This window comes from Bombus terrestris, chromosome 16, assembly GCF_910591885.1.
Source record: "Bombus terrestris chromosome 16, iyBomTerr1.2, whole genome shotgun sequence".
Lineage (NCBI taxonomy): Eukaryota > Metazoa > Arthropoda > Insecta > Hymenoptera > Apidae > Bombus > Bombus terrestris.
This window is the reverse complement of record NC_063284.1, coordinates 6,450,434-6,465,818: the sequence shown is the minus strand read 5'-3', so window position 1 is coordinate 6,465,818 and position 15,385 is coordinate 6,450,434. Positions and strand designations below refer to the sequence as shown.

The window sequence follows — 15,385 nt, the reverse complement described above, 5'->3', positions numbered from 1 at the left end:
ATAAATTTGCTTAAAATTATTGTTATTACTTATTATAAATATATCAATAAATAAGTTACATACAAATATTTTCTTATTTATGTTTATTAATTTTAAATTGAAAATCACAATGAAGTCAGAATTGTTTGTGTTGCTCTTTTTTTTACTAATTGATTACATAAAATATTACATTAAACATAAAATATTTCAAATTACATAAAAGAGCACGTATTTCAAAATATTACAATGATAACCCAGGGAATTTTTCTAAAATAAATTTTCTAAAATACGCTAAAATTAAAATCATTTAATTTCTATGAATATTGCACATGTACTTTTAGAAAGTTACCACGCTCAGAACATTCTTGGGTCCTAGTAACTATTTATACATTTTGCGATCACCTGTGACTAGAGATAAACAACGCAGCAACATACCAGTGTACAATATCACATTTCCAAATCACGAAGAAAATAAATTATCCTCTACAGTATATAAAATGAAGAAGAAATTTAAACGAAGGTGCACAGGTAACAACTTAGTTAAAAGTTCTGTCTGTGGAGCAAAACCAATAGAATATTCATAAAACATTACTTAATGAAAAAAAGTACGTTTAATATTTAATACATTAAAAAATACCACTGGTTCAATAAATATAAATATTTTATATAAGTATAAATGTGAACTACTTCTTTCTACATCTTTTATATACATAATAATAATCAAATCCTTTTCTGTAAAACACTAGAATCCTTAATTGAATTTATAGTTCAATAATTATCAATTACCAGTCCCAAGTAAGAAGAGGAACAAAATGTTATAAAAACATAATTACAATTTTGTTCTAAATTTTTTGCCTTACACATATTCAAATACTATTCCATACAATTATACGTCACTTTATTGTCCGATTTTTTGGAATGTGACAAGATTATATCACACGCTTTGCCAAGAATTATCAAGCTATTTAAGATCTTGAATGTCACTAGAATAAAATAAGCTAGAAGCAACAAAATTATATTGGCTGGTTGAACAGGTGGTGTAATAGTCGTACAAAGAACTCTTCCTATTGCAACTCCTAGAGGAAGGGGAATAAAACCCATCCTACGGGCTACTACATCGGATGGATCAGAGAAGGCGCTCTCCTGCCGAGTTTGAGCCATATCATAGGCTACTTTGATAGTATAATCTCTGTATACTGTTGAATGAAGTTCATTGAAACGAGTTATAAAGGCGTGTTTAACCTATTGTAGAAAGTAATTCGATAAATGCCTTAAAAAGACAAGTCTCTCTCTGATGGTTATCTTTGAAAACTATGATAATCTATTTACCCAATCTACGAGGACTTCAGCAGAGAGCAGCATTATACAATCTGGAAGAAGCACTGCGAGTCGTTCAGCTTTCCATGCATATTCCTTCATTGTTTGAAGATTTACAGCAAGAAGGAGCATCATTAAATGAAAACGTTCCCTTACGTCTGCACAAGATAGTTGAAAGAGATTGTTCTTGTCAAATTTCTTAAACACAGAACCTTTCAATTCTACAAACTGAAATAGAAGTTCACATAATAGCATTATTATGTTCACTGTAGAATGAGTGTTTCTTGATCTTTCTTATTATTTTTAGACAAATAACTTTTTTTATTCAATTCTTTTAAAAATGCTCTATGAAGAGTAACATATTAATAATGACTTACATTATTAGACATCATTATAGTGAGCAGAGCTTTATTGCTACTGTTTATAGCAACATTCAAAGTTGTGGCTTGGAAAAGTACCAAAATACTGTGTAATACTATGAAAGTAAATATTGCATAGGAAAATATTAAAATCATTTATATCTCAATGTAATGCACTCCATATAATATAACTTAAATATTTTCAATTTTTAGTGATAATAATGCACTATAAAGTTTGATATGAATTGTAATTATTATTTTGATATTTTCAAGATTAAAAGGTCTTAAAAAATTTGAGTGATACAATTAATATTTCCAATACTGTAATTGTAATAGTGCTTTAATTTAAACATCCATTAAAACATAGAAAACTAGTATCTCCAGTAATAAACCTAAATCAAAACCCCATAGATTTTAATAAATCTTTCAAAGTAATATTAAATGTAGTACAAAATTCTCTCCTACACCCAATGTTTATAAAAAGGATACAAACATAGGTAAAAGCAAACAATAGATGAGGTAGGATGCCCAAATGTTGAGATCTTGCTTGTGACTTTGATCTAGGCTCTGTAGCTGTCCAGAAAAGGGCATCTATTATATCTTGCCCAAAAGCACTGAATAATTTATCACCGACTTCCAACATATTATAAAATATGTAGAGTTTTATCACAGACTGACTTTTCACCAAATGGTACATCATCGAAGTGTCAACCTTCCATGTAGCTGCCCAACAGCTAATCACCACGATTCCTTTTAAAAGGTCACACATTTCCGCTGGTCTTAGGTATCGTTCTCCAACTCTTAAATCCTTCTTCTTTCTAGACCATAAATTTATTTTATATAGAATAGAATATGTGTAATCAAATTTTAACGTGGTATGAATGAACATTTGGGAGTATTTATGAATAGCTTTTGTCCCTTTTATGATTCATTATTTGTATAAATCTATAAAAAGTGATACTTAGCAATTGACCCAGGCTATATGAGCATAATAAATAAGGTAGATATTTAGGTGATCCCATTTAGCTGAGCCACCTTGTATATTACTTTAACTTTCAATCAATATCAATTTTGTTTTTTTACATACTGTCATATGACTTTATTTTCCTGATATCTGTGGATATTAATATCTTCCTTAGATGTATATATGACAATGTTTTTGTTTAGATATTCTATTGCATATATATGACATTGTCAATCTTGAACATGTAAACCAATATAAATATAAATTTACCCGAGACAATGCCATAAGGGTTTTGTAACCATTGTCCATAGTGCCATCATGAATCTTAGTGGTAAAAATGTATAAACAAATAGAAAAGAATCTGCACACTGCAACAGAAAATTGTTCTATTATACACTTATCTTTAACACACACACACATATATGACATAAAAGAACGTTAATCTTAAATTCATGAAAACATTAAGATTATGTGAAATACTACAAAATAATTAGATCACTTTTACAAACTGCATATTAAACTTGATCTAATACTTATAAAAAAACATTCCATATATGCATACTTGTAAAAATCCATAGGCCATAAATTTTTCAACTTCTTTTGGAATTTTCATAAATGAATAAAGTTTTTCCCTTCTTGCAGAAAAACTTTCCTCGTCATTCTCTAATTGATAGCCTCTTGTTAATTCTGTTCGTAGAAATTGTGTAAGAGACACACCTGTAATGACAATGAAAAACATTTACAATACAAAAATTTACAAAAAAAGAAAAGATTACTTTTAGAAGCTATATTTTTTAAACATTTTTATTCTTCTTAGTGAGCACCATAAGCTCTTAAAGTCTTAGATCCCTCATTTTATAACACTCTGTACATTATTATGAAAAATTTATAATTTCATGTTAATAAACAATTTACCAAACAGATGACAGTTCAAACAAAATTACCTGGTTTTCTATGCTGATATTTCCCAACGTTTAATTGGGCTTTCATATCTTCAATTTTATTAATATGACTATCCAATTGTTTCGTAGGTTTAATTTTCACGTATGTTTTATCAGTATAACTTCGCCAATTTTCTTCGGTATTCATTTCTGCGTACTTTTATTTTGTTATTTCTTAACCTCAAAATTTCTCGTTTCACTATAGGACCGTTTTTAACTTTAAATTTCTCGTCTCCTGTTGATATATTCCGAATTATTTAAATTACTTCTTTACTTCTAAATCTCGATTCGTCGATTATGTAAAGGATCAAGTTATAATTTTCTTTGCAAAACATTATATAAATTAAAATCGCTCTATATCTATGGGCATGAACTAATAACGGACGATTAAGAACGTTTGGCATAAAAATAATGTCTCTATGGATGAATAATCGTTTGCGTAAGTGACGTTTATATTGAACTTTTTGCAATATTGACCTTCAAGGGTTTTTTAAAATGTAAATTGTTTTATATTATTCTTGTATCTTGGATTTATTTTGTTTTGTTTTGATTCATTTTATTACATAATAAAGAATTCATTCGATAGTACAAATTACTACTATAATGTAAAATATAATATGTTATATACTATGTACCATATATATTGTAATATAATATGTTATTATACTCAAGTACTAATTACTGAATGTAACACGTTTAGTCTGTAATTGAAATATACGTATTGGAAGATACATTACATTATAAAAATAATTTGATAGCTAAAATTTTTAAATAGAAAATAGATATCTAATCTAATTTTATCAGTTTGATAAATAATATCTTATAACTTTGAAATGCTTAAATATAAGTTAATCATTTACTGTATGCTAATTTTGAATTTATAATGTAACTCATAATGTGCTATTACTAATTATAGCTTAATATAAATAATATTATGCTAGATATAATATAATATATGCTTAATATAAATAAATATTAATGAAACGATAAGTTACAGGATATTGGTTATAAACTATTTATAATGAATTTCACAACTTTAACTGAAGTAGTTGAAACGGTTGAGATGTAACTTATAAAATTTATATGTATAACATGTTTTGTTACTGAATTTACTCTTGTTATGTAAGAGAATTTACTACCGGTACAGTAAATTTATATATGTAGCATAAACATACAGATATATAAAATAATATAGAATATTAATTTGACATTTTGTGATGAGAAGTTTACGTCTCTGAATATCATAGTTTTCTTTTCTACGACTTGTACGGAGTAAGCTACGAAATAAGCCCATATGTCGTTTGGATTAAGGATTACTATGCACTCCTTTGCTTAGGCGGCTATAGCCTTTCTTTCGTGCAAAGAGGTTTGCTCGCGTCAGGGATATTTTGTCCGATTTTTAATTGTCAATAACTAAAAAACAAAGCCAAAAACGCAATTTCTTTATTCTTAATTTTCGTCTTATTTCGGCATCAAAAATTACCTCTTAAATTATGAAAAATCTGTAACCAAACACCCTATTTATATGAACTTGTAGTAGATATGAAGATTATACATATATAAAAGATCGTAAAAATGTGCTTCCTATCTATTAATCAATTTTGTTTAATTAAATTAAATATGACACATATTAAATTGCTAATATGTAATTAGTGCAGGTAATTACATTTCAAATCCTTAAAATTTCTTCGTCTAAAATAAACATATTATCACATGTGTATTTACTTTTCACGTGCATAGACGCATACTTATGTTTCAGTTTAACCTATTATTTATTTCTTTGTTTCGGATATAATATATTCGTTCAGTTTATTATTGAAAAAGTAAACAGTTTTCAGGAATCTTATGACTCCTATTCATACACAGTTGACTTACCTCACGCCCCGCCTCTTCCATTGAAATTGGGGGGGCAAACTATGCAGCAGTTGTATGTCGAAAATCGAACCGATGAGATGTTTTTAATGTCACTCCGCGACAGGTATCGATTCTTCCAGTACTTCGTACATTCTTTCACGCTTAACTTCGTTTAATTAACGTATGTACATTCATATTCAATAATTTTTAGCATTCTAATCTATTATTTGATCATCTCTTGTTCTTTGCCCGTATTTGTTCGTATAATAAGCTTTCAAAACGCAATTTGATTTTGATCATTGTTTTATTTTTATATAATTTATTCTTTTTATACATTTATTCTAAAGCTTTCGTCTTCTTTTGTGCATATTATTGGTCCATTGCGAGGGAAACTTGGATGCATTAGAGTGGATTAAAAAACGTTACGAAATTCGAAAGGGCGCTGTGATCGATGATGAATCCGATAACTTGTCGTGATGGTTTGGTAACATTTGATTTATTTTAATAAAGGCAAGTATATTTATAAGTTTATCTCTTATGAATCATTGCTAACATTTATTCAAGTATTTAATCGATATTTTCATTTTTAACGAATAATTAACGGTACTAATACGTAATAAGACAAAGTATGCGATAAGAATACGAATATGAAACTAGATTAAAGAAATAATTTCTTTTTATTGCGAGTATAAATTGGTCTTTTACTTCAAATAAATCGAACAATTTTTTTTCATTGTTTAATACTAATTTAATGTGTATTTTATAGATTTTGTCATATTTTACGTCTTGCTGCCTTTTTCGCCAATTTTCTATAATAATGTCGTCATTTTACTTTTTTCAGGAATTTTTGTGATATTCAACAAAGAACACTGTCAGAGGCATATTTAAACACATTCTAAGCATCGCATCTTTTTCTTATTGCGCAGTTTTGTTTAACTGTTTACCAACTGTAATGTTGGACATTCAGAACATATTTTGTACAAATCAATTTTTTGAAATATTGTCAGATATTTGATAATATTAGAAAGTATTGTACAATGCATAATAATATTTTACATTATATACTCCACATTATTAACATGATATTCTTCTATCTGCGATAAATTAGTAATAATTAATCAATGATTTTATAAAAACAACATTTTCTTCAACGAACACTTGATACTCGGTACAAAGAAGGAGAAAACCTCTACCCTTTAAAAACTTCTCTTTTAAAGAATTTCTATGACCACACGAAATGTGGTCGGTAGAGTCAGTGTTTGTTGCGTTTTATCGTTTTCAATATCTTTTTTCACGAGCTCTCATTAAATTTAATTACAATAATCATACACAAAATTAGAGTCAGTGTGTCCACCAATTGTGATATAAACGGACGCGACTTTTATTTTTGTTTTTTCTTATACATCTTTTCTTAAACATTTTAAATCACAAGTCTTGCAAGAGAATAAAGCCTATCCTGAAGTTCAAGAATTTAATTATTTTTGTATATTGCACTATAATTTAATGTATTATTTGTGTTTTAACTAAACTACTAGCAACTTCTTTTAAAATAAGATGTTAAAGATTCAATAATGAAATATACCTTACCCATGTTTTACGTTGTTCACAAGGTTCTCAATTACTACATCTTCAATTCGTATCTTACAGTTCCAATTTATATAGTAATTGTTCGAAACCATTGAAACGGACAAGGATTTATGACACTGCTGAATTAGCCCTCAGAGGGGTCTAGGCCAAAAAACTCTTGACTGTCCAAGTGTCATAAACCACTCGGTAAGAGAAGCAATCTTTTCAATTTTAACTTTCAACCCCATCTTGAGCAAACAACTGCGGGGCAGATGCGGAGACTCGGTTGTCGATAGCTATTGTTTTCCGTCTTACGAGAATTAACCTACAACCATGACCTACAACTACGGGCATAGCCCGTAGTACGGTGATCGGGATAAACGTAAATATTACGTGCATGGCCCGTAATAGATGATCGGACCAAACTTAAATATTACGGGCATAGCCCGTAATATGTACTACACAAGTCGTGCGAATGGCTCGAAGGCTGCGCGAGCTTGTTTACGTTTTCGGCCTAAAATTCTCGAACGTAAATCGTAGGTTAAGGGGTTAAATATCATGGTCTGGATGTCGTGTACGACTTTCTTTCTTTTTTTTTGGTAGACTATTTACAATCAATTCTCTTTGAGAATTATAAGTAAATTCTTTTGGCATGGTACTGTAACTTGGATTATAGTAGTTTATAATATGTTTGATTCTAGTTGAATCTAATGCTTCAATTTAAAGGGTATTGTCTTTTTAGTTTGTGGATCTGATCCGTCGTGTCAAGTAGTTGGGTAACTAATGGGTTTTGGTGGTTGTTAACTCTTATATTATATCTGTTTCTGAACTTGTATATTTCTTCTTTAACTGTGGGTGTCTTAAGGTCGCAATGTATTGTTTCGTTGCTAACATACCAAGGTGCATCTATTAGGGATCTTAGAGTTTTTGATTAGAATCGTTGGAGAGTTTATATGTTGGAATTACTCGCTGTTTCCCATAGTTGGAAATACGAGTTATCCGTGTTTTGTGAATTGGAAACACTAGTTTGTGATTGATCGCTGAGATCACATAGATTTTCGCTTTGATTTGATTTCCTTAAACTACCTGTGCATAAGAGATTGAAGGAGTAGTGAATTTTTGTGGATTGAGTGTTTGGTTGGTTAAGTCCTTAACTCTGGGTTTGGGGTACTTATTTTTGTACAAGGTCTTGTAGGCTGTGCAACCTTTATAGTTCGCAGGATGTTCTCCTTGACGGAGGATGCACTTCGCAGGAATTTCTAAAGACTTAGTGCACTGATCTGTAGGGTGAATACCTGCACATTTAATGCAGCGTGGTTGCAATATTTCTGCGTGTGGCCGTACCTTTGGCACCTTTTACATTGAACTATCTCTTTTTTTATAAAAGGTGGTACAATTTTTACTACCAAATTTATTAAACGATTGATATTATAGGCTTCTTTGTTATTTGGTCTTTGCTTTAAGTCAATAAAGAATAAGGATAGCATGTTTTTTGTGATTCTATGCCTTATATTGCTAATATTGGTTACTTCATAACCATGATCTGAGAGTTCAAGTTCCAGTTCATCTAAGTTAGCTGAGTGGTGGATGTTGCGTTGTACCACACGAAAAAGTTTTTCTTGTTTCAGTTGATATGTGTGAAAGTTTGCGTTCAGGGTTTTTGAAAGAATTTAAATTATACCCAGAAACCACATAAATCGATACCAAATCATATAATAGAAGTAATAGAAAATAAAGGGGGGTGTACCCATTATTAAATAAGTATATATGTTTGATACGTAATTATTGTTAGTTACAATTTATGGTGATTATTATTCTCTTATTATACATGTGCCATCATTTCGTTCTTAAAATAAAACAATTTTTTTTTGTTACACACTAAACCTCGCGATATTTTTAATTATTTTCAACGAACCGCATATTCTGACCTCATAATCTTTTCATATTATACGTTACAGACAAAAAACTTTATACGCGTCTATGAGAAATTAAAAATAGCTCACGTAGGCTCTCTTTTTTACGAGGAGTGTAAACCAAAGGTCGTGGTCTGACCACCACATAAGAAGGGCAAAGGCGCCAAGAAGCAGTCATCACGAGTAGGATTATTCCTCCGCTTTACTGATGGTATGACCACCGGATACAACTGGACAGATTTATCTAGGCAGATCCGTGTAAACGGATTCATAAATCAGATACTAACAATCAGTTGTAGTGTACGATTCTCCTCTTACGGTCTTGCGAAGATCAACGGCTTGCGGATTCGTAATGGATCCATTAAGTGTCACGAGATTCAAAGATTGTGATCGTAAAATTTTTTACGACCGTAGTTTTTGTTTCTTTTTTTTATTATTTAATTTGTACTTTATAATTTATGCAGCTGGGCATTCGGTAAATTCACGAGCATAGTAGTGACCACGGTTACTGATTATGACAGCAAGTAGTACCTTCTTATGACTTGCTTTATTTATGTTTCATTTACTAGTTCAGGATAGGTTTTCCTGCTTGTTTTTAAATCTTGTTTTTAAATGTTGATAATGTATTAATAACTAATATATATATATATATAATTGTAACATCGACATAATATTACAATATAAGAATTGATATGAATAAATTAATATTAATAATTAGTATATATATATATCTATGATTAAAAATCACAAAATAGATTTATTATACGTAATGTATAATAATCTTTTGTAGCGAAGAAGTCTGATATCCGCAAACTTTTTTACTATGAAAGTTGATATATAATTTTATCATCTGTTTTGTCATAATATGCCGAAACTTTATCACTCGAGTTCCACATCCAGTATAGTTCTAGTAAAATTTGAAGCGTGAAATATCAAAGTATCGAAGTCTAACTTTGTCCGTTCAATGTATCAAATTTCACGTGTAAAATTACATTTCGCAATAGGCAGATATCAGAATTAAAACAAGGTTTGATGTTTCTTTGCCTTTCTAAAGGCGTGTTTTAGTGAAGGAATCGCCTGAAGATATTTCTATTAATATTTCACTTGAATTCACTATTGAAGTAAATATTATTTGCATTGAATCTTAATCTGTTTGGTAATAAATATATTCTTTATTAATTTCTTTCATCAAAGTTTAGTAGTTTAGTAATGTAGTCACTTAATAAAGTAAAGTAGAGTATAAAGTAAATTGATTAAAATTTGAAATGAAATAAGAGTAGAGAATCAAAGAAAATATTATTTAGCCTGTTAGATACAAAGTAGAATAGATACGTTAATCATATTTTAGTTTAAACCTCCTCATGTTCATTACAAGGACCTTATTCACGTGCTACTTGGATGACAATAGGCATGATGACTAGTTTATAAGCTTAAACAGTTCCTCAACGACTGAATTGTAACTGTTCGATTAGGGTTGCGAACCTTGAACGATATTAACGCCCAAGATACAAGGAGATCAAAGATTTCTAGTATGCTTATGATTTGTATGTTTATTTATTTAGTATTTAGTATGAAAGTTTAGTTTAAACGTAAGCTAGAGTCTTTAAACGTAAGCGTGAGCGTGTTGAACCTTCGGTCCTTTCTCGAAGCGCCTGGTGCTTATATTTTAGACGTCGGTTTAAGAAGTCGGTTTTTTGTTAACGTTTCCTGTTTAAGGACAATCTGTGTCTGTCCGATCCTGTGACTATCAAACTGTCATGGGCGTCTCGCAAGTTGCGCGCTTTGTTCGTATCTGGTCGAAGATGCGTGGCGTAACGTCCCGTTAGGGACATTATCCGATGATCTGTTGTCGAGTTCTCGTAAGGTGTCGAAGTTTATGCTACGTCGTTTGCTACTGAGCGAACCCGTCGGCGCTTAAGATAACAACTAAGTTATCAACGTGGTCCGAGTTGTGGACTTTATAATGTACAATGTGGCAAATTTCACCTTCTCCAAAATAGCAGTTGTGCTATCCGTATCGTAAACTAAATATAATCTTACATCCCCAACATACAGGATAATATATTTTAGGGACCTTTGTTGTCTTTATTTTCTGTCATGCAAAGTTTAGTTTAGAATAGATTAATTTCTCATTAATCTTACGATGAATAGTCATATGTTTGCCGGATATACATCAGCGAATTATACAATCGCATAACATGGCCGTTATTTTACGTATATGACGTTTATGACGTTAATTTTATAGCACTGCAATTTGCAGTATCATGATATTTTATAGCTTTTCGTTAATATACAAGGTGTTGAGTGAAATGATGGTGGTCTACGTTATCCTCTTTAACCGAAATTCCGTATTATCCGTGATTCTTTGAACTTTATCATAATCTTATCTCCTTTCGAAACTTTAACACGAAGACTACAAAGGGATAAAATAGTCAGGTATTGTGAAAGCGCTTAATCAAACCATCATTAAACATAAGTACAGTATCATATTGTTAAAATGTTTTCTATGATTTTATTTCTAGACGTCCGCCTAGTGCCACATAAGAATTTGGCAGAAACTATTGGTCGACGTTCTGGATAGTTCAATTGGGAAAGCAAGCAGGACGATGATGGTTCGATCTATGAATGCTAATCCATTTTTCCGTATTTCCCGAGTTTTCTACTATCCGAGGTAAATCCGATCTATCTGCTGTAGTGTTTTTTAAAAGATCATGTTAATTTCTTTAAATGACCTGACGTACTGTTGATTTCATAGCATCGTGACTGATGTTGAGGTATCCAATGACCTATGACCGTCAGATGTATATTCATAGCTTTCATCTGTTCATACACGGGGAACGTCACCAGGAATGTCTAATGCGCAAAATTTACTTTAAATCCATACAGTAGGTAGATCATTAGATCGGAAGTTTATATCAGGAACGTTATATACAACGTTTATATCAGGAACAAATTGCAAGTGTCCACTGTTGTAGGTCGCGTGCAAGGGGTCGATGACAAAGCAACAACAGTTTTCTTAGAGTCTAATTTAGAAGGATTTTCCAGATTAGAAGCCACGAAGTAGGAAGCGAGGAATCGGGAAGATGATCAATTCTGACTTATCTTTTAAAAATCAATCGTGTAACGTATGTAAAGCAGAATTGATTTATGAATATTATAATTCAACATTTTAAACGTGCTAGACCTGTCAAGGGCAATATGTTCGACTAATTTTTTGTTCAGTGTGTAAACACGCGAATATTGCGACTTTTATTGAAATGAGAATAATATACAAAATAAAGTCATATCGAGTCGAGAAAAATAGATAATATGAAAATAATTTATGGTTTTAATTAATGTTTTCAAGTCTCGTACAATTTGTCCAGCTGTACATTCTGTAAATAATATAACCAAGTGCCATATTGTCCTCCACTTTTTCCTGCTTATTATGGGTATTCTATGTTATTATGTGGTGAATACACAATGCAGCGATATTATGTTTCGTTTTTAAAAATTGATAACCTATGCTCTTGAATATTGCAATGAATGTTCAAGTTGGTTTCAAATAACGAGCATTGTTGCAAATGACGAGCATATTCCTATGTTCATATTCTTCATATGTTGCACACACGTTACACGATTAAAGTAAAAGTATCTTTCAAATTAGATAAAGTTTTACGACACAGGTATAGTTTAGTACCTTCCTATAGAAAGTAAACGATATCTGATTTATAGCAGTATTAAATCTCATACACCATCGTGTATGAGATTTAATACTGCTATAAATCAGATATCTGTGACTTTTAAAACTTGAAAAAAAAGATAAAAGAGGAAAAACGAGAATCAGTATATTTGCTATTTCGAATAAACCAAGCTTTTTCCGACGTAATCATTGTATAGGTGAAAAGAACTAAAATGTTTTGATAGATAAAAGTATCTGTAATCTGTAACTATGTGTCTAGAATTACAGAACACTACGACAAAACGTTGCATTAGTAAATAGATGTCTGTGTATATTCAGCCACTAAATATCATAGCGATTGTTTTGGATATTTTATCATTAGACTGAGGATTTTTGTGCAAATTCATATTTTTATGAACCTAATTAAACAAATGAAAAGTAGACATTTCACGGTAAACATTGTTTGCAAATTGTTTTAAATGTGGCAAAATAACACGGCAACGGTGTCATCCAGTATCCATTGAGACAAGGTCTAAAAGTATAAAGGTCAGAAAGTAATTTATAAGCCAATGAATATTACAATAAGCACTGTGCTTCGAATATCTTTTACACTTTTACATATTATTTGCATAATGCGTATTTTCGCATTTCACGATAATCTACAAATATAGAAACTTCTGCAGTCTGCACATATAGATGATACTGCGTTATCGGTCAATGAATGTTTGTCAACGAAAAATGATCGGAGATACAAGCCAATTCTCTTATCGAGTAGGTTTCTTTCCCTTACTTTTCTTGCCGGTTTATTCTTCTGCGGCGTCGTCTTACCGTATAATATTAAATATCACTTCCGACGATTGAAACACATACTTCGATCATTCTAACGTTTCGATATCGAGCAGACACATTTTGAATCAGATGATTCTTCATGGTCGATCGATCTGCAATTATGGTACTGCGATTCATACTGATTAATATGGATGATGGCTTTCGTCGATATCTAATGTTATAACTATATAATACATATTATATATATTGTTCGTATATATCAGATTCGTTTCAAATTTTACCAATATAATTATTACATTATTATTATTATTATTATATATACAATATACAATATATATATATATTGAACCAGAACTTGTGAGAAGTACGAATTCAACACAATAAAAAAGAAGAAAAAGTTTATATAAACGTATGACATAACCTTGTTTTCGAGTTACAGCATATTCTGTGATACTATACGTTACATAAGTGAAGAATTTCGTAAGAAACGGATGGATCATGCTGTTTTCAAGCTTAATGTCAACTCGCTTAATAGATCTGAATCCATTCAATTACGGGTTATAGAGTTATTTAATGTTTATTGTTTACAAAACGTCAGCTGATCAAACATCGGCGATCAAAGTAACCAACCAGTGTAAGCTGTTCGAAGAATTTCACGATCTATAATACGATACATTCGCGCTTCTGTCGAAGCTAAACCTGTTCCTTTAAGAATAAATGAGAAACTATTGCAACAAAAAGTATACTTATTTACATCTTTGCTACATTTTTGCGTCATTTACGCAAAGATTGTAAAATATTTATTAGAAACATTGCATGCGAATAGCTAATTACTGACTTTATATTCAAGTTGCAATGCATATTAAAGTCAGTCAAGAGATGTATACATTTATTGACCCACATATTGAAAAGTTCAAGATCACTGTTAATTTATTCTAATTTCTCGCTAAGCGTACGTTTATAATAAACATAATGCATATGCACAAATGCAAAGAAATAGAGTGTTGTAATTTTTATATACATTTTGGAAGTGAACGCAAATTTCATTATTAGAATTACCAGTGTTTCAAGAAGTTTCCTCTGACATATACAATATATTCTTATAAATTTCTCGCGATAAGCGTATTTGTACGTAACATATATGAATCTTATACGCAATTGTAAGAGTTTGAAAAAGAAATAAGAAAAAAGTAACAATATTTACATGTTACAGTTTTTCTAATTAAAAATGGTTCTTTTTTCTACGACGACGCAAGGTGACATTCTCCTTGATATTAAGTTTCCATTCCCGCGCAGATATTGTCTGGCACCGGTAAGAAAAGCCAACTCGACGATTTTCACAATTTCTACCGAGCTCTATTTCTTTTTATACTCGCAACGAAGCGATTAACGTTAATAATCTCGGACAAATTTATTAACATTCGTATCCAAACGTATAATGTATATATATATATATATATATATATTTTGTTTTTCAGATTCGTTTCAAATATAATTACGATAGCTGTGTTTCGTTACAGAGTTAATAAGATTTCAAAATGATAATAATAGATGCGGAAAATTTGTTGTTTTATATTATTTTATTGAGTTACGTTATGTAGATGGCGCCAATCATATTTTAGAATCGAACTTCTGTATTATAGGAAGTTCAGCGTTATTCGCAGATTTAAATGACCTTGAATTTTCCACCTGGTATATCGAAAGTAGTTTCAATCTATTAGAATCGGCAGTAATATTACATTAAGCATTATGGCGATTCGATCTTTCGATACCTTAAATTCTTTCTCTTATTCAGGAATGGAACTTCTCCTAGACATTATTTTTCAAAACTAACCTTTCCCAAGCTCTCATGAGCATTAAAAACACTTTTATCACAATTTTGTTGGGTTCATTAAATCCATTAAGCTATCCATTACTTGTAACGAGAGTTTGTATTCTTTTTTTCATCCGCAGATTCGCCCTTTAATTTATCAAAAATCAACTTAGCCCGATAGCATATTGTTCTCCGATCAAGTGGACATTTCTTAATCCGTAATTGGTCC

General features: G+C 30.7%; 1 protein-coding gene and 1 long non-coding RNA gene across 4 annotated transcripts; one reads left to right on the top strand and one right to left on the bottom strand.

Annotated features, from left to right (window-relative positions):
• Positions 1-66: 66 nt before the first annotated feature.
• Positions 67-3,939, bottom strand: LOC100650504 (protein TAPT1 homolog). The gene is made up of 7 exons (XM_003401731.4): positions 3,564-3,939; positions 3,182-3,336; positions 2,890-2,987; positions 2,145-2,473; positions 1,674-1,771; positions 1,309-1,524; positions 67-1,221 (listed from the first exon to the last, which is right to left on the bottom strand). The coding sequence occupies exons 1-7, from the start codon at positions 3,706-3,708 to the stop codon at positions 853-855; spliced, it is 1,410 nt and encodes a 469-aa protein (XP_003401779.1). The 5' UTR covers positions 3,709-3,939; the 3' UTR covers positions 67-852.
• Positions 3,930-14,572, top strand: LOC105666626. 3 transcript variants are annotated; one of them, XR_007226863.1, is made up of 4 exons: positions 3,930-3,999; positions 11,416-11,564; positions 11,649-11,778; positions 11,869-14,572. It is a non-coding gene; the product is annotated as an uncharacterized LOC105666626 (long non-coding RNA). The 3 variants fall into 3 exon arrangements; XR_001099440.3 differs by lacking the exon at positions 3,930-3,999 and adding an exon at positions 7,057-7,187; XR_007226862.1 differs by lacking the exon at positions 3,930-3,999 and adding an exon at positions 9,688-11,329.
• The last annotated feature ends 813 nt before the right edge of the window (positions 14,573-15,385 follow it).

What these genes read in the sequence shown, in the direction of transcription:
- LOC100650504 (XM_003401731.4), bottom strand. Translation starts at nt 3,708, where the DNA reads ATGAATACCGAAGAAAATTGGCGAAGTTATACTGATAAAACATACGTG. An exon ending in CCCTTATGGCATTGTCTCGG is followed by an intron (nt 2,474 to 2,889) that starts GTAAATTTATAT and finishes TTTATGGTCTAG; the next exon opens with AAAGAAGAAGGATTTAAGAG. An exon ending in CTGAAGTCCTCGTAGATTGG is followed by an intron (nt 1,222 to 1,308) that starts GTAAATAGATTA and finishes TTTCTACAATAG; the next exon opens with GTTAAACACGCCTTTATAAC.